Below are 20,091 nucleotides of genomic sequence, written 5' to 3' on the forward strand. Positions count from 1 at the left end.
GACCAATATATACATTTTTTTTTTAATCCAGAAACGCGTAACAAACTTTTCCATAACTTTAGTTATTTGTAGTTATTTATGAGTCCTCACTAAAATAATATGATAATGCAGTTTAAAAATAAACTTGTTTGTTTTATTGTCACAACAGAACCGAGGAACATCAAAATATATAAAAGTTCTGATAGATAAAATGTATAGAAATACAAACTTAAGATATAAAGCTTAAACAAAAATGAAAAGAAAAAATCAGCTGCTCATTTGCCACAGTGTGGACTTCCCCCTACAACCGGGGAGTCGGGGAGAGACTATTGCTTATCTCAGCCTGCAGAGCCCACGCCCACAGGTATTAACTTTGACAATTTCCTTTCACACAGCATTTGCATCTTAGGACCACCAGGAGGGCCGGTGGCCATCAGAACACAGCTGGGAGGGACACTTCAAGGGCTGGCAAAGATGCTTGAGGCACAATTACTGTCTCAGTAATGCCTCTTTACATCTCTCAGCCCCTTGTCAGGTGAGTTGCAGAAAAATGTTGGGAAGGTTTGGCAAGTTGACACTCATAAAACTTATACTTATAAAAGTAAAAAAGAAGTGACAAGGTCAAAGGAAGACAAGGCAGCAATACACCTACATTAAGCCAGGACCAAGGGAGTGACCATAAAAGGGGTGCAAATGCATACCACACCACTGCTAAAGACAAAGGATATTTATAGGCATTTTAAGAAGCAGTAATGCTAAGCCTCAGGAGTACTGGGAAACACCTTGCTAAAGATCCAGAAAGGGCTGCTGCTTACACTGCAAAGAATAAATTGGAAACCTCTGGTGTTGTAGTCAAACTGCAAGCTGCCTCTCAGAGCAAGGAAAGCTGGTGCATACCTCACTACATGGTCCAGCACAATGGAAAAAAGGGTAGTCTTTCACTACAAGGGACTTAACCTCAGTGAATTTCTGTTGCCTGGTCCTGCCTTGAGTCCCTCAATTGTTAGTGCGTTGCTGCACTTCAGGGGACAGTGTCCCAGTCAGTGACAGAAAGGTCATGTTTCATCAGATGTGCATCCTACCTGAAGACAAACCCCTCCTGAGGTTTCTTTGGCGCAACATGAAAACAGATGAGCCCCCTGAAATCTATGAGTGGCAGATACTTCCCTTTGGGACTACTTGTTGTCCATGTTGTGCCTTGTTTGCCCTTCATGTTTTCCTGCACATTGAACGTAGAGAGGATGCAAGATTCTCAATCAAGCTGTGCTTCTGCTCGGGACAGGAAGACTCTTCAACGTGTTATAAAAATGGCACAACTCATCTGTGGAGCAGCCTTCACATCACTACAGGACATGTACATCACCAGGATCATCAGGAGGACCCACAACATCATTAAAAACAACACAGTCTCTTCACTCTCCTGCCCCCAGGAAGGCCCTACAGGAGTATGAAAGCACAGACAACAAGACTCACAACCAGCTTCTATCCACAGGCCATCAGACTCCTGAACACTGCAATATCCCCCCACACACTCTCCATCCTCCCTTCCTAAACACTGCAATATCCCCCCACACACTCTCCATCCTCTCTTCCTAAGCACTGCAGTATCCCCCCACACACTCCATCCTCCCTTCCTAAACACTGCAATATCCCCACACACACACACACTGTATCCTCCCTTCCTAAACACTGCAATATCCCCCCACACACACTCTATCCTCCCTTCCTAAACACTGCAATATCCCCACACACACACACACACACACACACACACTGTATCCTCCCTTCCTAAACACTGCAATATCCCCACACACACACACACACTCCATCCTCTCCTCCTAAACTCACACCACATACAGAGCTGTCTAGGCACAGTACACTTTATCCATATTCTTATCTCCATTTTTTATATCTTTTTCAAACTATTTATTACTTTTTAATTGTTTGTTTTTAACTTAATTTCATTTGTTGTGTAATGAAGACTAGCAAAGCTAACTTTTCATTGCATGGTGTAAGTTGTCTTTACTGTACATTTGACAGTAAACCTGTTGAATCTTGCTAGTTTAGCTGTTCCTCTCTAGTTCTAGTAAGACTGTTGTATTTGGACAATGTTGACAGTCTCCTATGTAAATGACATGGATGTCTATTTTTATTGTAACTTAATGGAGAAAGCAGTGACATTTCTTTCCAGATAATGATGAATTGACTATTGCTAGAAATAAGCCATTTAAGCTAAGTATATGGTTACTTGAATTCTCATTATGTTTTTGTATCTTGTATTTGTTCTCGTTATAGACACACACACACAAACACACACACACACACACACACAACCCCTCATTGGTTACAATACTGTGCTGTTGTGTTCCAAGGTGAACATCACTACTATGATGATACCCGGATCTCTTTCTCCAGAGAAGAGCTCTTGAACATCAGGGGAACAACACCAGAGGATTTATTTCCTACTTTTCTTCTCCCTACACTGGAAATTTTGGACAGTCTAGTCAAAGGTGCGCTCACCTTTGCTCACGCAGCGAAACGTCGGAGGAGAGGGAAACGGGCCGGTGCGCTGGTGCGTCTCCGCCAGCGAGGATTACGCACACTGTTACCGGGCATATTTCTCTCTAACGTGCGTTCACTGCCCAACAAACTGGAAGAATTACAACTGCTGTTGGGGGGGGAAACAGGGACTTTTCTTCATCTACTGTTTTGTGCTTCACGGAGACGTGGCTCTGTGGATTAATACCGGACTCTGCGCTGCAGCTGGCAGGCTTCCAACTCTACAGAGCGGACAGAGACACGGACCTCTCCGGCAAAACTAAAGGTGGAGGACTCTGTTTCTACATCAACAGCGGTTGGTGCAACGACGTGACAGTGATCCAGCAGCATTGTTCTCCTGACCTGGAATCTTTCATCATAAACTGTAAGCCTTTTTATTTACCCCGTCAGTTCCATTCATTCATTCTGGTCGGTGTTTACATGCCGCCACAGGCCAACGTGCAGGACGCACAGCGCATGCTCGCCGACCAGATACTGTGTGTGGAGCGGACCAACTCGGACTCCCTAGTTATTGTCCTTGGAGACTTTAACAAAGGAAACCTCACTCATGTACTACCTAAATATAGACAGCATATTAAATGCCCAACCAGAGAGGAGAACTCAGCTTCTGTTTCCATGTGTTGAGTTTGTCTTTGATGAAGCTGTGAGGACTGAGCTTCCTCTTCATCATCTTCACTCTTCACAGGGACAGGAGTGAATGGGAACTTGGTGATATCAGCCTCCTCCAGCCCTTGAAGCTGCTCTCCCTCCTGACTGCTCCTCAGTTCCTCCTGTTCCTCTTTAATGTGTGGGGGGGGCTCTGGCTCCTCCTGGTCCACACTGGAGCTACACTCCTGCTGTTCAGGTGGAACCTCTTCTTTACCCACTAACAGCTGCTCAACATCTGCAGGAAACATACAGAGAAATGTTGTGGAATTGTATCTTATCACCTGGATTGTGATGGTTATAAAGAAATAGTGGTTGTTCAGTCAGTTACTTAGGTTACATCTACACTACTAGTTTTCCTTTTCAGCCTTGGGAAACGGTTGGAAAGGCTGTTGACTGACATATTAGGGCCTTCTTGTGGTGAAATAATGCAACTGCGCTGTTGAGCACAAAGTGGCGCAGTCGGTAATTAAGAGGCATCAACAAGGGACACGTCAGAATAACAGAGTGTGAAGTGGACTTCACTGCATTCAAATGGTTAAAGTTGTGTCTCTGATGAACTGTGACTAAAACCTGTCATTTTTCAGTCTTTCACTGAGACATTTGTTGATGCAGAGCTAATCTAATCACCATGTGGCTTCCTAATGCTTTATATTTCTAGTAAAACTGTTGTATTTGGACAATGTTGACATTATGCTATGTAAATGACATGGATGTCTGTTTTTATTGCAACTTAATGGGGCAATCGGTGTTATTTCTTTCCCCAAGCAATACATCCCTTTATGTAATCATCACCTATACGGTCCTAAGTGAATACTAGAGCCCGACCGATAAAGGATTTTTAAGGCCGATATCGATACAAATATTTGGCGATTTAAAAATCCGATATATCGACCAATATATACATTTTTTTTTTAAATCCAGAAACGCGTAACAAACTTTTCCATAACTTTAGTTATTTGTAGTTATTTATGAGTCCTCACTAAAATAATATGATAATGCAGTTTAAAAATAAACTTGTTTGTTTTATTGTCACAACAGAACCGAGGAACATCAAAATATATAAAAGTTCTGATAGATAAAATGTATAGAAATACAAACTTAAGATATAAAACTTAAACAAAAATGAAAAAAAATCAAAGAAAAAATCAGCTGCTCATTTGCCACAGTGTGGACTTCCCCCTACAACCGGGGAGTCGGGGAGAGACTATTGCTTATCTCAGCCTGCAGAGCCCACGCCCACAGGTATTAACTTTGACAATTTCCTTTCACACAGCATTTGCATCTTAGGACCACCAGGAGGGCCGGTGGCCATCAGAACACAGCTGGGAGGGACACTTCAAGGGCTGGCAAAGATGCTTGAGGCACAATTACTGTCTCAGTAATGCCTCTTTACATCTCTCAGCCCCTTGTCAGGTGAGTTGCAGAAAAATGTTGGGAAGGTTTGGCAAGTTGACACTCATAAAACTTATACTTATAAAAGTAAAAAGGAAGTGACAAGGTCAAAGGAAGACAAGGCAGCAATACACCTACATTAAGCCAGGACCAAGGGAGTGACCATAAAAGGGGTGCAAATGCATACCACACCACTGCTAAAGACAAAGGATATTTATAGGCATTTTAAGAAGCAGTAATGCTAAGCCTCAGGAGTACTGGGAAACACCTTGCTAAAGATCCAGAAAGGGCTGCTGCTTACACTGCAAAGAATAAATTGGAAACCTCTGGTGTTGTAGTCAAACTGCAAGCTGCCTCTCAGAGCAAGGAAAGCTGGTGCATACCTCACTACATGGTCCAGCACAATGGAAAAAAAGGGTAGTCTTTCACTACAAGGGACTTAACCTCAGTGAATTTCTGTTGCCTGGTCCTGCCTTGAGTCCCTCAATTGTTAGTGCGTTGCTGCACTTCAGGGGACAGTGTCCCAGTCAGTGACAGAAAGGTCATGTTTCATCAGATGTGCATCCTACCTGAAGACAAACCCCTCCTGAGGTTTCTTTGGCGCAACATGAAAACAGATGAGCCCCCTGAAATCTATGAGTGGCAGATACTTCCCTTTGGGACTACTTGTTGTCCATGTTGTGCCTTGTTTGCCCTTCATGTTTTCCTGCACATTGAACGTAGAGAGGATGCAAGATTCTCAATCAAGCTGTGCTTCTGCTCGGGACAGGAAGACTCTTCAACGTGTTATAAAAATGGCACAACTCATCTGTGGAGCAGCCTTCACATCACTACAGGACATGTACATCACCAGGATCATCAGGAGGACCCACAACATCATTAAAAACAACACAGTCTCTTCACTCTCCTGCCCTCAGGAAGGCCCTACAGGAGTATGAAAGCACAGACAACAAGACTCACAACCAGCTTCTATCCACAGGCCATCAGACTCCTGAACACTGCAATATCCCCCCACACACTCTCCATCCTCTCTTCCTAAACACTGCAATATCCCCCCCCCCACACACTCTCTATCCTCCCTTCCTAAACACTGCAATATCCCCACACACACACACACACACACACACACACACTGTATCCTCCCTTCCTAAACACTGCAATATCCCCCACACACACACTGTATCCTCCCTTCCTAAACACTGCAGTATCCCCACACACACACTCCATCCTCCCTTCCTAAACACTGCAATATCCCCCACACACACTCTATCCTCCATCCTCTCCTCCTAAACTGACACCACATACAGAGCTGTCTAGGCACAGTGCACTTTATCCATATTCTTATCTCCATTTTTTATATCTTTTTCAAACTTTTTCATTGTTTGTTTTTAACTTAATTTCATTCGTTGTGTAATGAAGACTAGCAAAGCTAACTTTTCATTGCATGGTGTAAGTTGTCTTTACTGTACATTTGACAGTAAACCTGTTGAATCTTGCTAGTTTAGCTGTTCCTCTCTAGTTCTAGTAAGACTGTTGTATTTGGACAATGTTGACAGTCTCCTATGTAAATGACATGGATGTCTATTTTTATTGCAACGTAATGGAGAAAGCAGTGACATTTCTTTCCAGATAATGATGAATTGACTATTGCTAGAAATAAGCCATTTAAGCTAAGTATATGGTTACTTGAATTCTCATTATGTTTTTGTATCTTGTATATGTTCTCGTTATAGACACACACACACAAACACACACACACACACACAACCCCTCAGTGGTTAGAATACTGTGCTGTTGTGTTCCAAGGTGAACATCATTACTATGATGATACCCGGATCTCTTTCTCCAGAGAAGAGCTCTTGAACATCAGGGGAACAACGCCAGAGGATTTATTTCCTACTTTTCTTCTCCCTACACTGGAAATTTTGGACAGTCTAGTCAAAGGTGCGCTCACCTTTGCTCACGCAGCGAAACGTCGGAGGAGAGGGAAACGGGCCGGTGCGCTGGTGCGTCTCCGCCAGCGAGGATTACGCACACTGTTACCGGGCATATTTCTCTCTAACGTGCGTTCACTGCCCAACAAACTGGAAGAATTACAACTGCTGTTGGGGGGAAACAGGGACTTTTCTTCATCTACTGTTTTGTGCTTCACGGAGACGTGGCTCTGTGGATTAATACCGGACTCTGCGCTGCAGCTGGCAGGCTTCCAACTCTACAGAGCGGACAGAGACACGTACCTCTCCGGCAAAACTAAAGGTGGAGGACTCTCTTTCTACATCAACAGCGGTTGGTGCAACGACGTGACAGTGATCCAGCAGCATTGTTCTCCTGACCTGGAATCTTTCATCATAAACTGTAAGCCTTTTTATTTACCCCGTCAGTTCCATTCATTCATTCTGGTCGGTGTTTACATGCCGCCACAGGCCAACGTGCAGGACGCACAGCGCATGCTCGCCGACCAGATACTGTGTGTGGAGCAGACCAACTCGGACTCCCTAGTTATTGTCCTTGGAGACTTTAACAAAGGAAACCTCACTCATGTACTACCTAAATATAGACAGCATATTAAATGCCCAACCAGAGAGGAGAACATTCTGGATCACTGTTACACCACAGTCGGGGATGCTTATCACGCCGTCCCCCGTGCTGCACTGGGACTATTTGACCACGTCATGGTCCACCTGATCTCCGCCTACAGGCAGAAACTTAAGCTCTGCAAACCTGTAGTGAGGACATCAAGGAAGTGGACCAGTGTAGCTGTGGAGGATCTCCAGTCATGTTTGGACTCTACTGACTGGGATGTGTTCAGGACTGCTACCAACAGTCTGGATGAGTACACAGAGGCTGTGACGTCATACATCAGCTTCTGTGAGGACTGCTGTGTTCCATCATGCACCAGGGTGAGTTTCAACAATGACAAACCCTGGTTCACAGCCAAACTCAGAAGGCTAAGGTTGGATAAGGCAGACGCGTTCAGGAGTGGGGACAAAGACAGGCTTAAAGAAGCAAAGTACAAGTTTAGCAAGGCGGTGAAAGAGGCTAAACAACGGTACTCTGAGAAACTCCAACACCAGTTCTCAGCGAACGACTCTGCTTCTGTCTGGAGAGGGCTCAAACAGATCACCAGCTTCAAGCCCAAAGTCTCCCACTCCACCAACGACCGACGCCTAGCCAACGACCTGAACGACTTCTACTGTCGCTTTGATGGACAATGGGTCGGTCCTGACACCATCCCCCTCAACACCTCCCAACAAAGGGTCTTCCCTGACACCATCCCCCGCGACACCTCCCAACAGCTCCAGCTACAGTGCATCACCTCCATCTCCCCACCCACCTCAGTGACGACTCTCTCCATCAATGAGGAAGACATCAACAGACTGTTCAGGAGACAGAACCCCAGGAAAGCTGCTGGACCGGATGCTGTCTCCCCATCTAGCTTGAAGCACTGTGCTGACCAGCTGTCTCCAGTGTTCAGACATTTTTAACACCTCACTGGAGACATGTCACGTGCCAGCCTGTTTCAAGACCTCAACAATCATCCCTGTTCCCAAGAAGCCAAGGACAACAGGACTTAATGACTTCAGACCCGTCGCCCTGACCTCTGTGGTTATGAAGTCCTTTGAGCGCCTTGTGCTTTCTCACCTCAAAGCCATCACCGACCCCCTCCTGGACCCCCTGCAGTTTGCCTACAGAGCCAATAGGTCTATAGACGATGCAGTCAACCTGGCCCTCCACTAAATCCTCCGGCACCTGGACTCCGCAGGAACCTACGCCAGGATCCTGTTTGTGGACTTCAGCTCTGCCTTTAACACCATCATCCCCGCTCTGCTTCAGGAGAAACTCTCCCAGCTTGGTGTGCCTGACTCCACCTGCAGGTGGATCACTGACTTCCTGTCTGACAGGAAGCAGCATGTGAAGCTGGGGAAAGACTTCTCCAACTCACAGACCATCAGCACCGGATCCCCTCAGGGCTGCGTTCTTTCTCCTCTGCTCTTCTCCCTGTACACCAACAGCTGCACCTCTAGTCACCAATCTGTCAAGCTTCTGAAGTTTGCGGACGACACCTCCCTCATCGGACTCATCTCTGATGGTGACGAGTCCGCCTACAGGTGGGAGGCTGACCACCTGGTGCAAGCAAAACAACCTAGAGCTCAATGCTCTAAAGACAGTGGAGATGGTTGACGACTTCATGAGGAACTCAGCCCCACCTGCCCCCATCACCCTCTGTGGCTCCACAATTAACACTGTGGAGTCTTCCCGCTTCCTGGGAACTACCATCTCCCAGGACCTCAAGTGGGAGCTGAACATCAGCTCCCTCGTCAAGAAAGCACAACAGATGATGTACTTCCTGCAGCAGCTGAAGAAATTCAACCTGCCAAAAACAATGATGGTGCACTTCTACACAGCCATCATTGAGTCCATCCTTACATCCTCCATCACCATCTGGTACGCTGCTGCCACTGCTAGGACAAGGGCAGACTGCAGCGTGTCATTCGGTCAGCTGAGAAGGTGATTGGCTGCAATCTGCCGCCGCTCCAGGACCTTTACGCCACCAGGACTCTGAAGCTTGCTGGAAAGATTGTGGCCGACCCCTCCCACAAACTCTTTGAGCCACTCCCCTCTGGCAGGAGGCTGAGGTCCATCAGGACCAAAACCTCACGTCACAAGGACAGTTTTTTCCCCTCGGCCACTAGCCTTTTCAACAAGGCCCGGAAACCACCTGACTCTCTCCACACCCCCCCTCTGGCTCTACATGCCACTGTACTTAATCTGCTCTTTTTATCTTAACTATTACTCTCTTATTTTTAATACATTCTGTGTGTGTATATACACATATATATACACACATATATATACACACATATATTTATACTTATATTGTTTGTTCTGTTTAACCTGCTTGTTTAACTTATTTTACAGAATGTGTGACGTGCACCTACAACACCAAAACAAATTCCTTGTATGTGTAAAAAACGTACTTGGCAATAAAGCTTTTCTAATTCTGATTCTATGTAACCATCACCTATACAGTCCTAAGGGAATAACTATTAAATAAGAACCAGACTCCATGTAAATAATCAGTACTTTTAGCGTGTATAGAGCCAGCATATTTCCACATGTAAATGGGTGAATTAAGAGTTTATATCAACCAAACCAGAGTGGTGATTGTTGGAACAGTGGAAAGATGAACCAAGAAAGAAGCTTTTGATAGTTTTATTGTGTTTCTAGCCACTTTGAATGCAGTGTGTTTTACGATGATAAAAGTACTGATTATTTACATGGAGTATGGTGGGTTTGGCGAAGGCCTGTTACAATAGATCTTACTAACAAATGCTTATTTAAATACTTCCTGTCATATGGTTGCTGAGAGAACAGATGACAGGAAGGAGAGAAAGATCAACTGAAGGTTTAATGAACAAACCTGCTCTGTGGAACCGAAGCTGAGGGTTGAAAACAGCGTCCAGCAGCTCCCGTTGTCGCTCGTTCTCCTCTTTTGAACGACAAAGTTCCTCCTCGTACTCTGCTATCGTTCTTTCAAACAGCCCAAATATCTCTTCAGCAGCCGCAGTTAGTCGCTGCTCCACCAACGCTCTCAGTATCTGGACTTTACACATTTTACCTCTTTCTCAACACAACAGAGAGACTCTGCTAACACACCTTTCTGCTAGACGCCATCTTGTTCAAAGTGTGAAGTTAGCCGCAGCAAAGACTATAGCTTCCGGTGTAGAGCAGTTGCTGAGCTTCAAAATAAAAGTCCGGAAGTGTTCCAGTTGCTGAGTGTTCCAGGTTTCCTCTGAAAAACACGCAGGAATATAAATGTCTGTCTGTGTGTGTGTGTGTGTGTGTGTGTGTGTGTGTGTGTGTGCGTGCGTTCGTGTGTGCGTGTGGTGTGTTTCTGTGTGTCCGTGTGTGTGTATGTGTGTGTATATGTGTGTGTGTGTGTGTGTGCGTGTGTATATGTGTGTGTGTGTGTGTGTGTGTGCGTGTGTATATGTGTGTGTGTGTGTGCATGTGTGCATGCGTGTGTGTGAGTGTTCGTGCGTTTGTTTGGGCGTGTGTGTGTGTGTGTGTGCATTTGTGTGCGCGTGTGTGTTTGTGTGGGCATGTGTGTGTGTGTGTGTGTGTGTGTGTGTGTGTGTGTGTGTGTGTGTGTTCAACTCAAGTAATACATCAAATGTAGGTTATCAAACAAAGGCTATAAACATATCTAAATAAATATAAATTAATCCATCAGTTTTTCTAATAATCTTTACTGTTTAAAAAGTTACAACAGTAAAACAGGGTTTTTAAAATAATAAAATATATCCTCATGAAAGAAATCAAAACAAAAAAAGTGAAAATAGAATAACGGGGCTTTTATTTTGACAGCGGTTCCCCCGGAAGTGGTGTTTGTTGTTGTTTCCCCGTGCTGAGCAGCGGGAGCAGTGAGGAGAGAAGCCGTTAGCTGAATCCAGATCAGGGAATCCCAAACAGCGTTTCTTAGTTTGTTGATCAGAGATGGAGCGACACCGGGAACACACGGAGGAGACCAAGCTGCGGGGAGAAGGTTAGTCTGACAATCTAACTGCTCTCATAATCACGCTAAGCTAACGTTAGCCTGTTAGCCGCATGCAGCTAGCTCCTGAAGCTAACGTGTTTTTATATCCTCACAGTCCTTCAGCTGCAAGAACAACATCCGCTGTCCTAGATTCAGTTCTGGAAGAAGTATTCAGACCCTTTACTGCAGTTAAAGTACTAATATCAGTGGCATGAAAAGAAAAGACTCAAATAAAGTACAAGTACCTCAACATTGTACAAGTACTGGCGTAAATGTACTTAGTTACATTCCAGCGCTGCCTACATTATAACCATCCAGTCTTTTTTCCACTGGCCAAAAAGTGATTGCAGCTTCTGTCTTGTGTTTAAAAAGGTTGTTTGTGCCTCAAAATGACTAGATTTTATTCCTGAGGCTTTTAGCTGACAGATTATAGCCCACGCTGAACTTTCTACCTGTTGAAATACCTTTTTAAAGGGCCAGTACATCCAGTAACAGCCAGTTTTCTAAGGAAGTTGTTGACTGGGAGGTTCCAGACTGAGTCTGACTATGCCAGGCTACATAAGAAGCTACCAGCTGAAATATATATTTCTGAAAAGTTGAAGGCTTAATCTGTGATGCTGTCAAAGCTGGAAGAAGAAATGAATCAACTTCAAAGGGGGGAGGGTGTCACATGTTATAATAATCTAAAATATATCCATACATATCATTTATTAATAAATATAAATCAGTCCATCAGTTGACCAAAGTGTTGATTTGTAACTTTTGGGAACAGGAAATTGGAGAAGTGTGTGTGTGTGTATGTGTGTGTGTGTGTGTGTGTGTGTGTGTGTGTGTGTGTATGTGTGTATATGTGTGTATATGTGTGATATGTGTGTATATGTGTGTGTGTGTGTGTGTGTGTGTGTGTGTGTGTGTGTGTGTGTGTGTGTGTGTGTGTGTGTGTGTGTGTGTGTGTGTGTTGTTTTTCTAACAACAGCAGTGACCATAGAGCTAGTTTGTGTCTTTTAGCTCATAGCTTTAGCAGCAGACTGTTGTACGTCCTGCTGTTGGAATCCTCTACAGTGAAATACAGTCACACTTTTACACCGTTTAGCTGTCAGCATTTAAAGCGTGTTTAATCCATCTGCTAGCTAACGGTAGTCTAACATACACGTTACCTGCTGCCAAGTGTAACGTGTTATTAGTGTTAACTAGCGTCACATGCAGCGATGCTTCTGTTTCCTCTAACGTCTGTTTTCGGAGCATCAGAGAGCATTTAAGTTGCACCGAAATCCGCGTTGCTATTCCGTCCGGTAGATAGCGGTCGGTTTGGCACCGGTGCCGTATTAGCGCTGGATTTTAACATGTGTCATGCGGATAATATTACTGAGTTATAGGTCTGACAACAGGCTATGCTACACGTTTAATATTACAGAGTTAACTGTCTGATAACAGGCTATGCTACATGTTTAATATTACAGAGTTAACTGTCTGATAACAGGCTATGCTACATGTTTAATATTACAGAGTTAACTGTCTGATAACAGACTATGCTACATGTTTAATATTACCGAGTTAAGGTCTGATAACAGGCTATGCTACATGTTTAATATTACCGAGTTAACTGTCTGATAACAGGCTATGCTACATGTTTAATATTACAGAGTTAACTGTCTGATAACAGGCTATGCTACATGTTTAATATTACAGAGTTAACTGTCTGATAACAGGCTATGCTACATGTTTAATATTACAGAGTGAACTGTCTGATAACAGGCTATGCTACATGTTTAATATTACAGAGTTTACTGTCTGATAACAGGCTATGCTACATGTTTAATATTACAGAGTTTACTGTCTGATAACAGGCTATACTACACGTTTAATATTACAGAGTTAACTGTCTGATAACAGGCTATGGTACATGTTTAATATTACAGAGTTTACTGTCTGATAACAGGCTATGCTACACGTTTAATATTACAGAGTTAACTGTCTGATAACAGGCTATGCTACATGTTTAATATTACAGAGTTAACTGTCTGATAACAGGCTATGCTACATGTTTAATATTACAGAGTTAACTGTCTGATAACAGGCTATGCTACATGTTTAATATTACAGAGTTAACTGTCTGATAACAGGCTATGCTACATGTTTAATATTACAGAGTTAACTGTCTGATAACAGGCTATGCTACACGTTTAATATTACAGAGTTTACTGTCTGATAACAGGCTATGCTACATGTTTAATATTACAGAGTTTACTGTCTGATAACAGGCTATGCTACACGTTTAATATTACAGAGTTTACTGTCTGATAACAGGCTATGCTACATGTTTAATATTACAGAGTTAACTGTCTGATAACAGGCTATGCTACATGTTTAATATTACAGAGTTAACTGTCTGATAACAGGCTATGCTACATGTTTAATATTACAGAGTTAACTGTCTGATAACAGGCTATGCTACACGTTTAATATTACAGAGTTAACTGTCTGATAACAGGCTATGCTACATGTTTAATATTACAGAGTTTACTGTCTGATAACAGGCTATGCTACATGTTTAATATTACAGAGTTAACTGTCTGATAACAGGCTATGCTACATGGTTAATATTACAGAGTTAACTGTCTGATAACAGGCTATGCTACATGGTTAATATTACAGCGTTAACTGTTTGATAACAGGCTATGCTACATGGTTAATATTACAGAGTTAACTGTCTGATAACAGGCTATGCTACATGTTTAATATTACAGAGTTAACTGTCTGATAACAGGCTATGGTACATGTTTAATATTACAGAGTTAACTGTCTGATAACAGGCTATGCTACATGTTTAATATTACCGAGTTAACTGTCTGATAACAGGCTATGCTACATGTTTAATATTACAGAGTTTAATGTCTGATAACAGGCTATGCTACATGTTTAATATTACAGAGTTTACTGTCTGATAACAGGCTATGCTACATGTTTAATATTACAGAGTTAACTGTCTGATAACAGGCTATGCTACATGTTTAATATTACAGAGTTATAGGTCAGCTGGCGTTCACGTTCAGTATTGGCAAAACTAAACTTTCAGTGAAGATTGTTGAACTATACTGTACACCTGTACATTTTATCATAAATGTTGGAGCTGCTTAGGTTCAAAAGCAACCATTTTGGGGCAGACAGCGCCATTTCTTTTGCACTAGTTTGGAATGTATTTTGAAAATTTCTAACACTTTAATGTATGTTGCTTTTAAAGTTAGAGTTGATTTAATTTAGGCAACAGATTGCAGTCAAACATTTTTTCCACCAGGCTTGAATGTAGGTTTTATCTGACTGCCTTAAACTTGAATTAACCTAACAAACGTATTGCTTGTAAGTTATCAGCAAGTTTAATAAAAGTAAATTTCTTATCACCAAACTTTCCGACCTTTGACCTTGTATATAAATCCGATTTAGACCTTTTGAATATAAAGTTTGAGAATCCCTGCTACAGTGCGTAGTTTCTGTCCCCCCCATGAGGAATTCTAAGTAATGACAACAACACTGTCAACGTGTCCACGTGATACAAGCCTTCTGTGATCGCGCACCTGAAAACAAACAAGTCCTGTGACCCGAATCTGAAAAAACTCAGCCGGGACCAGCAGACCTGACAAAATGGTGGAAGACGAGGAGATAGATGATGGTCTGGTAGCTAAGAGAAGTGAAGCAGTATTTGCCAAACTCGGCTCCAGTCTGGATACGAAACTCCACCACATAACTAAATCAGTGAGCTCAGTGTGAGGGAAACACCGGCGTAACGGCGTCTCTCATAGCAGCTTAAGTGTGCATTCACACCAAAGAAGTGATGGTGTGATTCTCCACGGGGTTGTGTGGCGGAGGGAGTGTCATTAATTGTCCCATCTGTGTGACGTCCTGTTGTGTTCTTTAACCCCCCAACATAGCACAAGTAGACTTTATATTTCACAGTTCCTGTTTTCCGTCAGATGGTTTATAGATCTGGACGTTTCCGAGAACACTTGAAGGCAGCTTCATTTCTCAGAGAAAGAGAGAAAGAAAAGAGACGGAGGGACTGAGGAAACAGTCAGCTGTTCCTCAAACTCCCGGGTAGTTCAGAGTTTGTGTTTGGTGTTTAGAAACTTTCTTGTGGTAGAGATAGAGGCAGTGAAGTTTCCTGTTTCCTGTCCGGGACTCTCACACCCCCTCAAAACACACCCACAAGTCTGATCTGTGTTACATGATTGGCCCCCTGCAGCAACCCCCGCCACAGCCTAAACGCATTACTCCCATTCAACATGGATGGAAAGACCTCCGTTTTTGCCGGACCGTCTGACGGCCAACGCAGGCTGTCTGAACGCAGATGTCCGTGTTAACATGGATAATTGTAGTGGATAAACATATTATTGTACTCCTGATCGCTGGGCCATTGTGCCACCACGCAACACAGGAGGACACCTGTGATCCAGTGCGCAGCCCACATCCGGAGCATAATCCCTCCGCCCCGGCAGTAACCTGATTCTGCACATCAGACCAACAAGCCGCAGCGTTTTATGGCAAGTTTACCCGAAGGAACATTTGCGTTTGTGGCAGAAAAACATTCTGACAAGAGGATTGTAAAATAAGTAGAGAGCATGCGCAGCAGCAATACAGACAATAAGAAGCTACTCTTTTAATGTCTGTGTCTTAATCAGTTGCATGTTTTCATACAAAACGAGGTTTTCTATGAAGTCACGATTATGTCATATCTCGCGAGTGTGATAAAACATGCTCACCAGCAAAAATCGTCATTTTCCGTCATCTGAGGTATTTTTGCCCAGAGGCAATGGACTACAGCCAGTAGTAGGAGCTACTTCCGCATGTTTTCAACCAGCCCATAGGGGGTTGGACTGTCGTCTTTCTCAGAAGATTGCTGAGGCAAAACAAGCGTCAGCCTTCTTGAATCCTCGCTTATTGGCTTCTCAGCAGAAAACTTTTAAATAGATACCAGGCCAGCTGCTCTGTCGCCGGGTAAGACTAGCTAGTCGAGGTGGGCTGTGTTTACACGGACTGCCTGGTGCAGAAATGGGGTACTTGTATCCAACTAACTGCTAACCACTGGTGGAGTTTGTGACTGTTAAATGCCGACCATTCTACATTCCATGCAAATTTACGGCTGTGTTTATACTGTATTAACAGCCCACCAAGCGCTAATGCTAGTAGCTATGTGTTAGCTGAACTTTACGGAGCATATAATGTGCGTGCACTCAATGTAGCCTGTTTCGTATGTCGTTTTTATATAATGTCGTTTTTATATATTTTAATTGTGTAACCACTTGAGCTACGGTGAAACGTTTTGTGTATATAATTGAAATGACAATAAAACACACTTAAGTTGAGTTGACTGTCTCACTGTCTGTAAACGGTAGGCGTGGCTTGGGAGTAGACGCTAAAGCAGCAAAGCAAGTGCATTCTGGGATTTGGTGTCTTTCATCCACATGAGCCAAAAACACATTTTCTGGCTTTTCTCGGCCTAGAAGCCAGCAATTTCTAAAAAAAATATCCCTTTTAAAACAAAACAAAGGGAGAAGGGTTAAGCAGCACGCGTACAGAGCAGCCACCATGCGCCACAGAATGTCCGCTTTGTGAGTGCTGGAAGGCATACATGTTCTCGCAGGTAAACTCTGCTCTCCAAGTTGATTTTGCACGTGTGAATGAAACTGACTTTTGACACTTTGGCGGCGGAAACCAAGGAGGCACTGGCCCTCCTATGATTGTTCACTTTCAAGGCGATCTAACCCACAGACCTCTGTAGTATACCTTGATTGACAGCTGTTGGTTGTAAAATACGAGTATTTGGTCGTAGTCTGCACCCCTGCTGTCTGATCTGGTGCAGCAAAGTTATCTTTCCTTCCACAGAACGGCACAGCTTTTACAGCCAGAGCCGAGTGGAGGCATGCGTTTTTTTAAGGGTTTTGGAAGCTCAGTTTTGTATGATGATCTTTGGGGACCTGGGATAAATCGGATGATTTCATTGTGGGGCGGTGTCCACATCAGAGTGATCTCAGCTAATTAGCAAAGTATTGTTGAGACTGGTATTTAATGTATGTCTGTCTGTGTTTCAGCTTTAACTCCAGACGTTCTAGAAGTGATTGTTGGTGAAGGGGAGCAGCAGGAATGTAGCTCCAGTGTGGACCAGCAGGAGCCAGAGCCCCCCCCACACATTAAAGAGGAACAGGAGGAACTGTGGAGCAGTCAGGAGGGACAGCAGCTTCAAGGGCTGGAGGAGGCTGATATCACCAAGTTCCCATTCACTCCTGTCCCTGTGAAGAGTGAAGATGATAAAGAGAAAGCTCAGTCCTCACAGTTTCATCAGAGACAAACTCAACACATGGAAACAGAAGGTAAAAGTGACGTTGTGAAGGAGAGAGGAGAACCTCCGTCAGGTTTAAGAAGTCATGTGATTGTGTGTTTACGTGATCACGCTTACAGACAAATAATCAGTGCAACTGTCTTCTGTTATCTGAGCCAGTGGAAGCATGTAGATGTTAAACAGAAGAGGCTCCAGAATGGAGACTTGGGGAACTTGGGGACCAGAAAATTAAATAAGAGTGAGATAAGCCTCAGGTATAATTGTCAGTCTTTACAGCACTAGGGATGAAAGTTAGAATACAGAAACATGAAATACCAGTTTTTTTACCACGTAAAGAGATTTGAATGTACTGTTGATGCTGTCTCTCTGTGTCTGTGTTATTGTCTCTCTCTCTGTGTGTTTCCTTCAGATGTTCAGCAGCTGTTGGTGGTTAAAGAAGAGGTTCCCCCTGAGCAGCAGGGGTGTAGCTCCAGTGTGGACCAGGAGGAGCCAGAGCCCCCCACACACATTAAAGAGGAACTGCGGAGCAGTCAGGAGGGAGAGCAGCTTCAAGGGCTGGAGGAGGCTGATATCACCAAGTTCCCATTCACTCCTGTCCCTGTGAAGAGTGAAGATGATGAAGAGAAAGCTCAGTTCTCACAGCTTCATCAAAGACAAACTCAGTCCTCTACATCAACAGAAGCTGATGTAGAGGACTGTGGAGGACCAGAACCAGCCAGGAACTCACATCCACATCCACTTTTACAACCAGAGACTGAAGACCAGACTGGAGACTCTTCTGAACCTGAGACTGATAACAGTGCTGATTGGAAGGAGACCAGAGAACCTCAGTCAGCTTTAAACTCTCTGAAACATGATTCAAGATGGAAGAAAACATTCAGCTGTTCTGAGTGTGGGAAAATATTTGTCCACAAGGCAGATCTGAAGAGACACATGAGAACTCACACAGGAGAGAAACTTTTCAGCTGCTCAGTCTGTGAGAAAAGTTTTACACAGAGTGGAAGTTTAAAAAAACACATGAGAATCCACACAGGAGAGAAACCTTTTATTTGCTCTGAGTGTGGGAAAAGATTTAACGACAACTCAAGTCTGAGAAGACACAGGATAACTCATACAGGAGAAAAAACTTTCAGCTGCTCAGTCTGTAAGAAATATTTTACACAGAGTGGAAATTTAAAGAAACACATGAGAACTCATACAGGAGAGAAATCTTTCAGCTGCTCAGTTTGTAATACATCTTTTACAAGGAGTGAACATTTACGGTCACACATTGGAACTCATACAGGAGAGAAAGGCTTTCAGCTGCTCAGTTTGTAATACATCTTTTACACAGAGAGATTTACAGAAACACATCAGAATCCACACAGGAGAAAAACATTTCAGCTGCTCAGTCTGTAAGAAATATTTTACACAGAGTGGACATTTACAAAGACACATGAGAATCCACACTGGAGAGAAGCCTTTTAGCTGCTCAGTTTGTAATACATCTTTTACACAGAGTGGAGATTTACAGAAACACATGAGAATCCACACTGGAGAGAAGCCTTTTAGCTGCTCAGTTTGTAATACTTCTTTTACACAGAGTGGAGATTTACAGAAACACATGAGAATCCACACAGGAGAGAAACCTTTCAGCTTCTCTGAGTGTGGTAGAGCTTTCACTGAAGGTGGATACCTGAAGAACCACATGATGATTCATTCTGGAGAAGAACTGTAAGAAAGAACTGTACTGTAAGAAATATTTTACACACAGTAGTGCTTTAAAGATGCACGTGAGAATCCACACAGGGGAAAAACCTTTCAGCTGCTCAGTTTGTAACGGAAGATTTGCCCAGCGGTTTAAACTCAGAACACATAAATGTGTTGGTCAGATGGAAACAGAAGCTGATGGAGAGGACTGTGGAGGACCAGAACCAGCCAGGAACTCACATCCACTTTTATGTCCAGAGACTGAAGTCCAGACTGGAGAGACTTCTGAACCTGAGACTGGTGACATGGAATAACGTTTGTGCCTTTTTAAGTCCAAGCAAAACTAGTATCAAACAAAAATCTTTATATATCAACATCTAGATAGGAGACATTATATTGTGTGGTAGGAAAAAGTACACTCTTATTTTAAATATGTTATTATATATTGTTTTGTCTTGTCATATAATCAAGAAATCAGACAAATGTAATGTAACCTCCTGATATTTTATAGGGCCCACACATGTATTCACTTCTTTCTAAGTAACGTATGTTTTGTAGAGGTGTGCAAAAAAATTGATTCACATTCGTATCGCGATTCAAGCTCTACTGATTCAAAATCGATTTATAGAATTCCAAAAATCTATTCATATTTTCTTTTTATTAATTTTTAATTGTATGGCTACTTTAATCACACGGGAAAAGTAACTACATGTACGTACTGTGAATAATCTTTTTTAATCGAGAATCGTTTTTGAATTGAAAATCGATTTTGAATCAAATCTAGCAAGGTGTTTCCTGTCAGGGAGCAGAGGAGTTTTCTCTTTGAAGCAAAGCTGAGATGGACATATTATGATCTGTATAAAACTATAAAAACTCACTTGTGCATTGCTATGTTCCAAGGTACTATGATCAGTGACACCAACATGATTAAGGTCTTTTGACATGTATAGTGTCT

At 43.1% G+C, this 20,091-nt stretch overlaps 1 protein-coding gene and 1 pseudogene across 2 annotated transcripts in view; one reads left to right on the forward strand and one right to left on the reverse strand.

Moving 5' to 3' along the window:
* The window catches only part of LOC144530817 (uncharacterized), a 44,850-nt gene extending 34,558 nt beyond the window's left edge, over positions 1-10,292 (reverse strand). The window contains exon 1 of the mRNA XM_078270572.1: positions 10,001-10,292. Coding sequence (XP_078126698.1) covers positions 10,001-10,193 — 193 coding nt within the window. The 5' untranslated portion in view covers positions 10,194-10,292. The remainder of the gene's footprint in view (positions 1-10,000) is intronic.
* A 667-nt stretch (positions 10,293-10,959) lies between these two features.
* Positions 10,960-20,013, forward strand: LOC144531909 (uncharacterized; annotated as a pseudogene). The gene is made up of 3 exons (XR_013503264.1): positions 10,960-11,125; positions 17,200-17,478; positions 17,857-20,013. The product of XR_013503264.1 is annotated as an uncharacterized LOC144531909 (transcript).
* The last annotated feature ends 78 nt before the right edge of the window (positions 20,014-20,091 follow it).

Source organism: Sander vitreus, chromosome 2 (assembly GCF_031162955.1).
Source record: "Sander vitreus isolate 19-12246 chromosome 2, sanVit1, whole genome shotgun sequence".
NCBI classification, from domain to species: domain Eukaryota; kingdom Metazoa; phylum Chordata; class Actinopteri; order Perciformes; family Percidae; genus Sander; species Sander vitreus.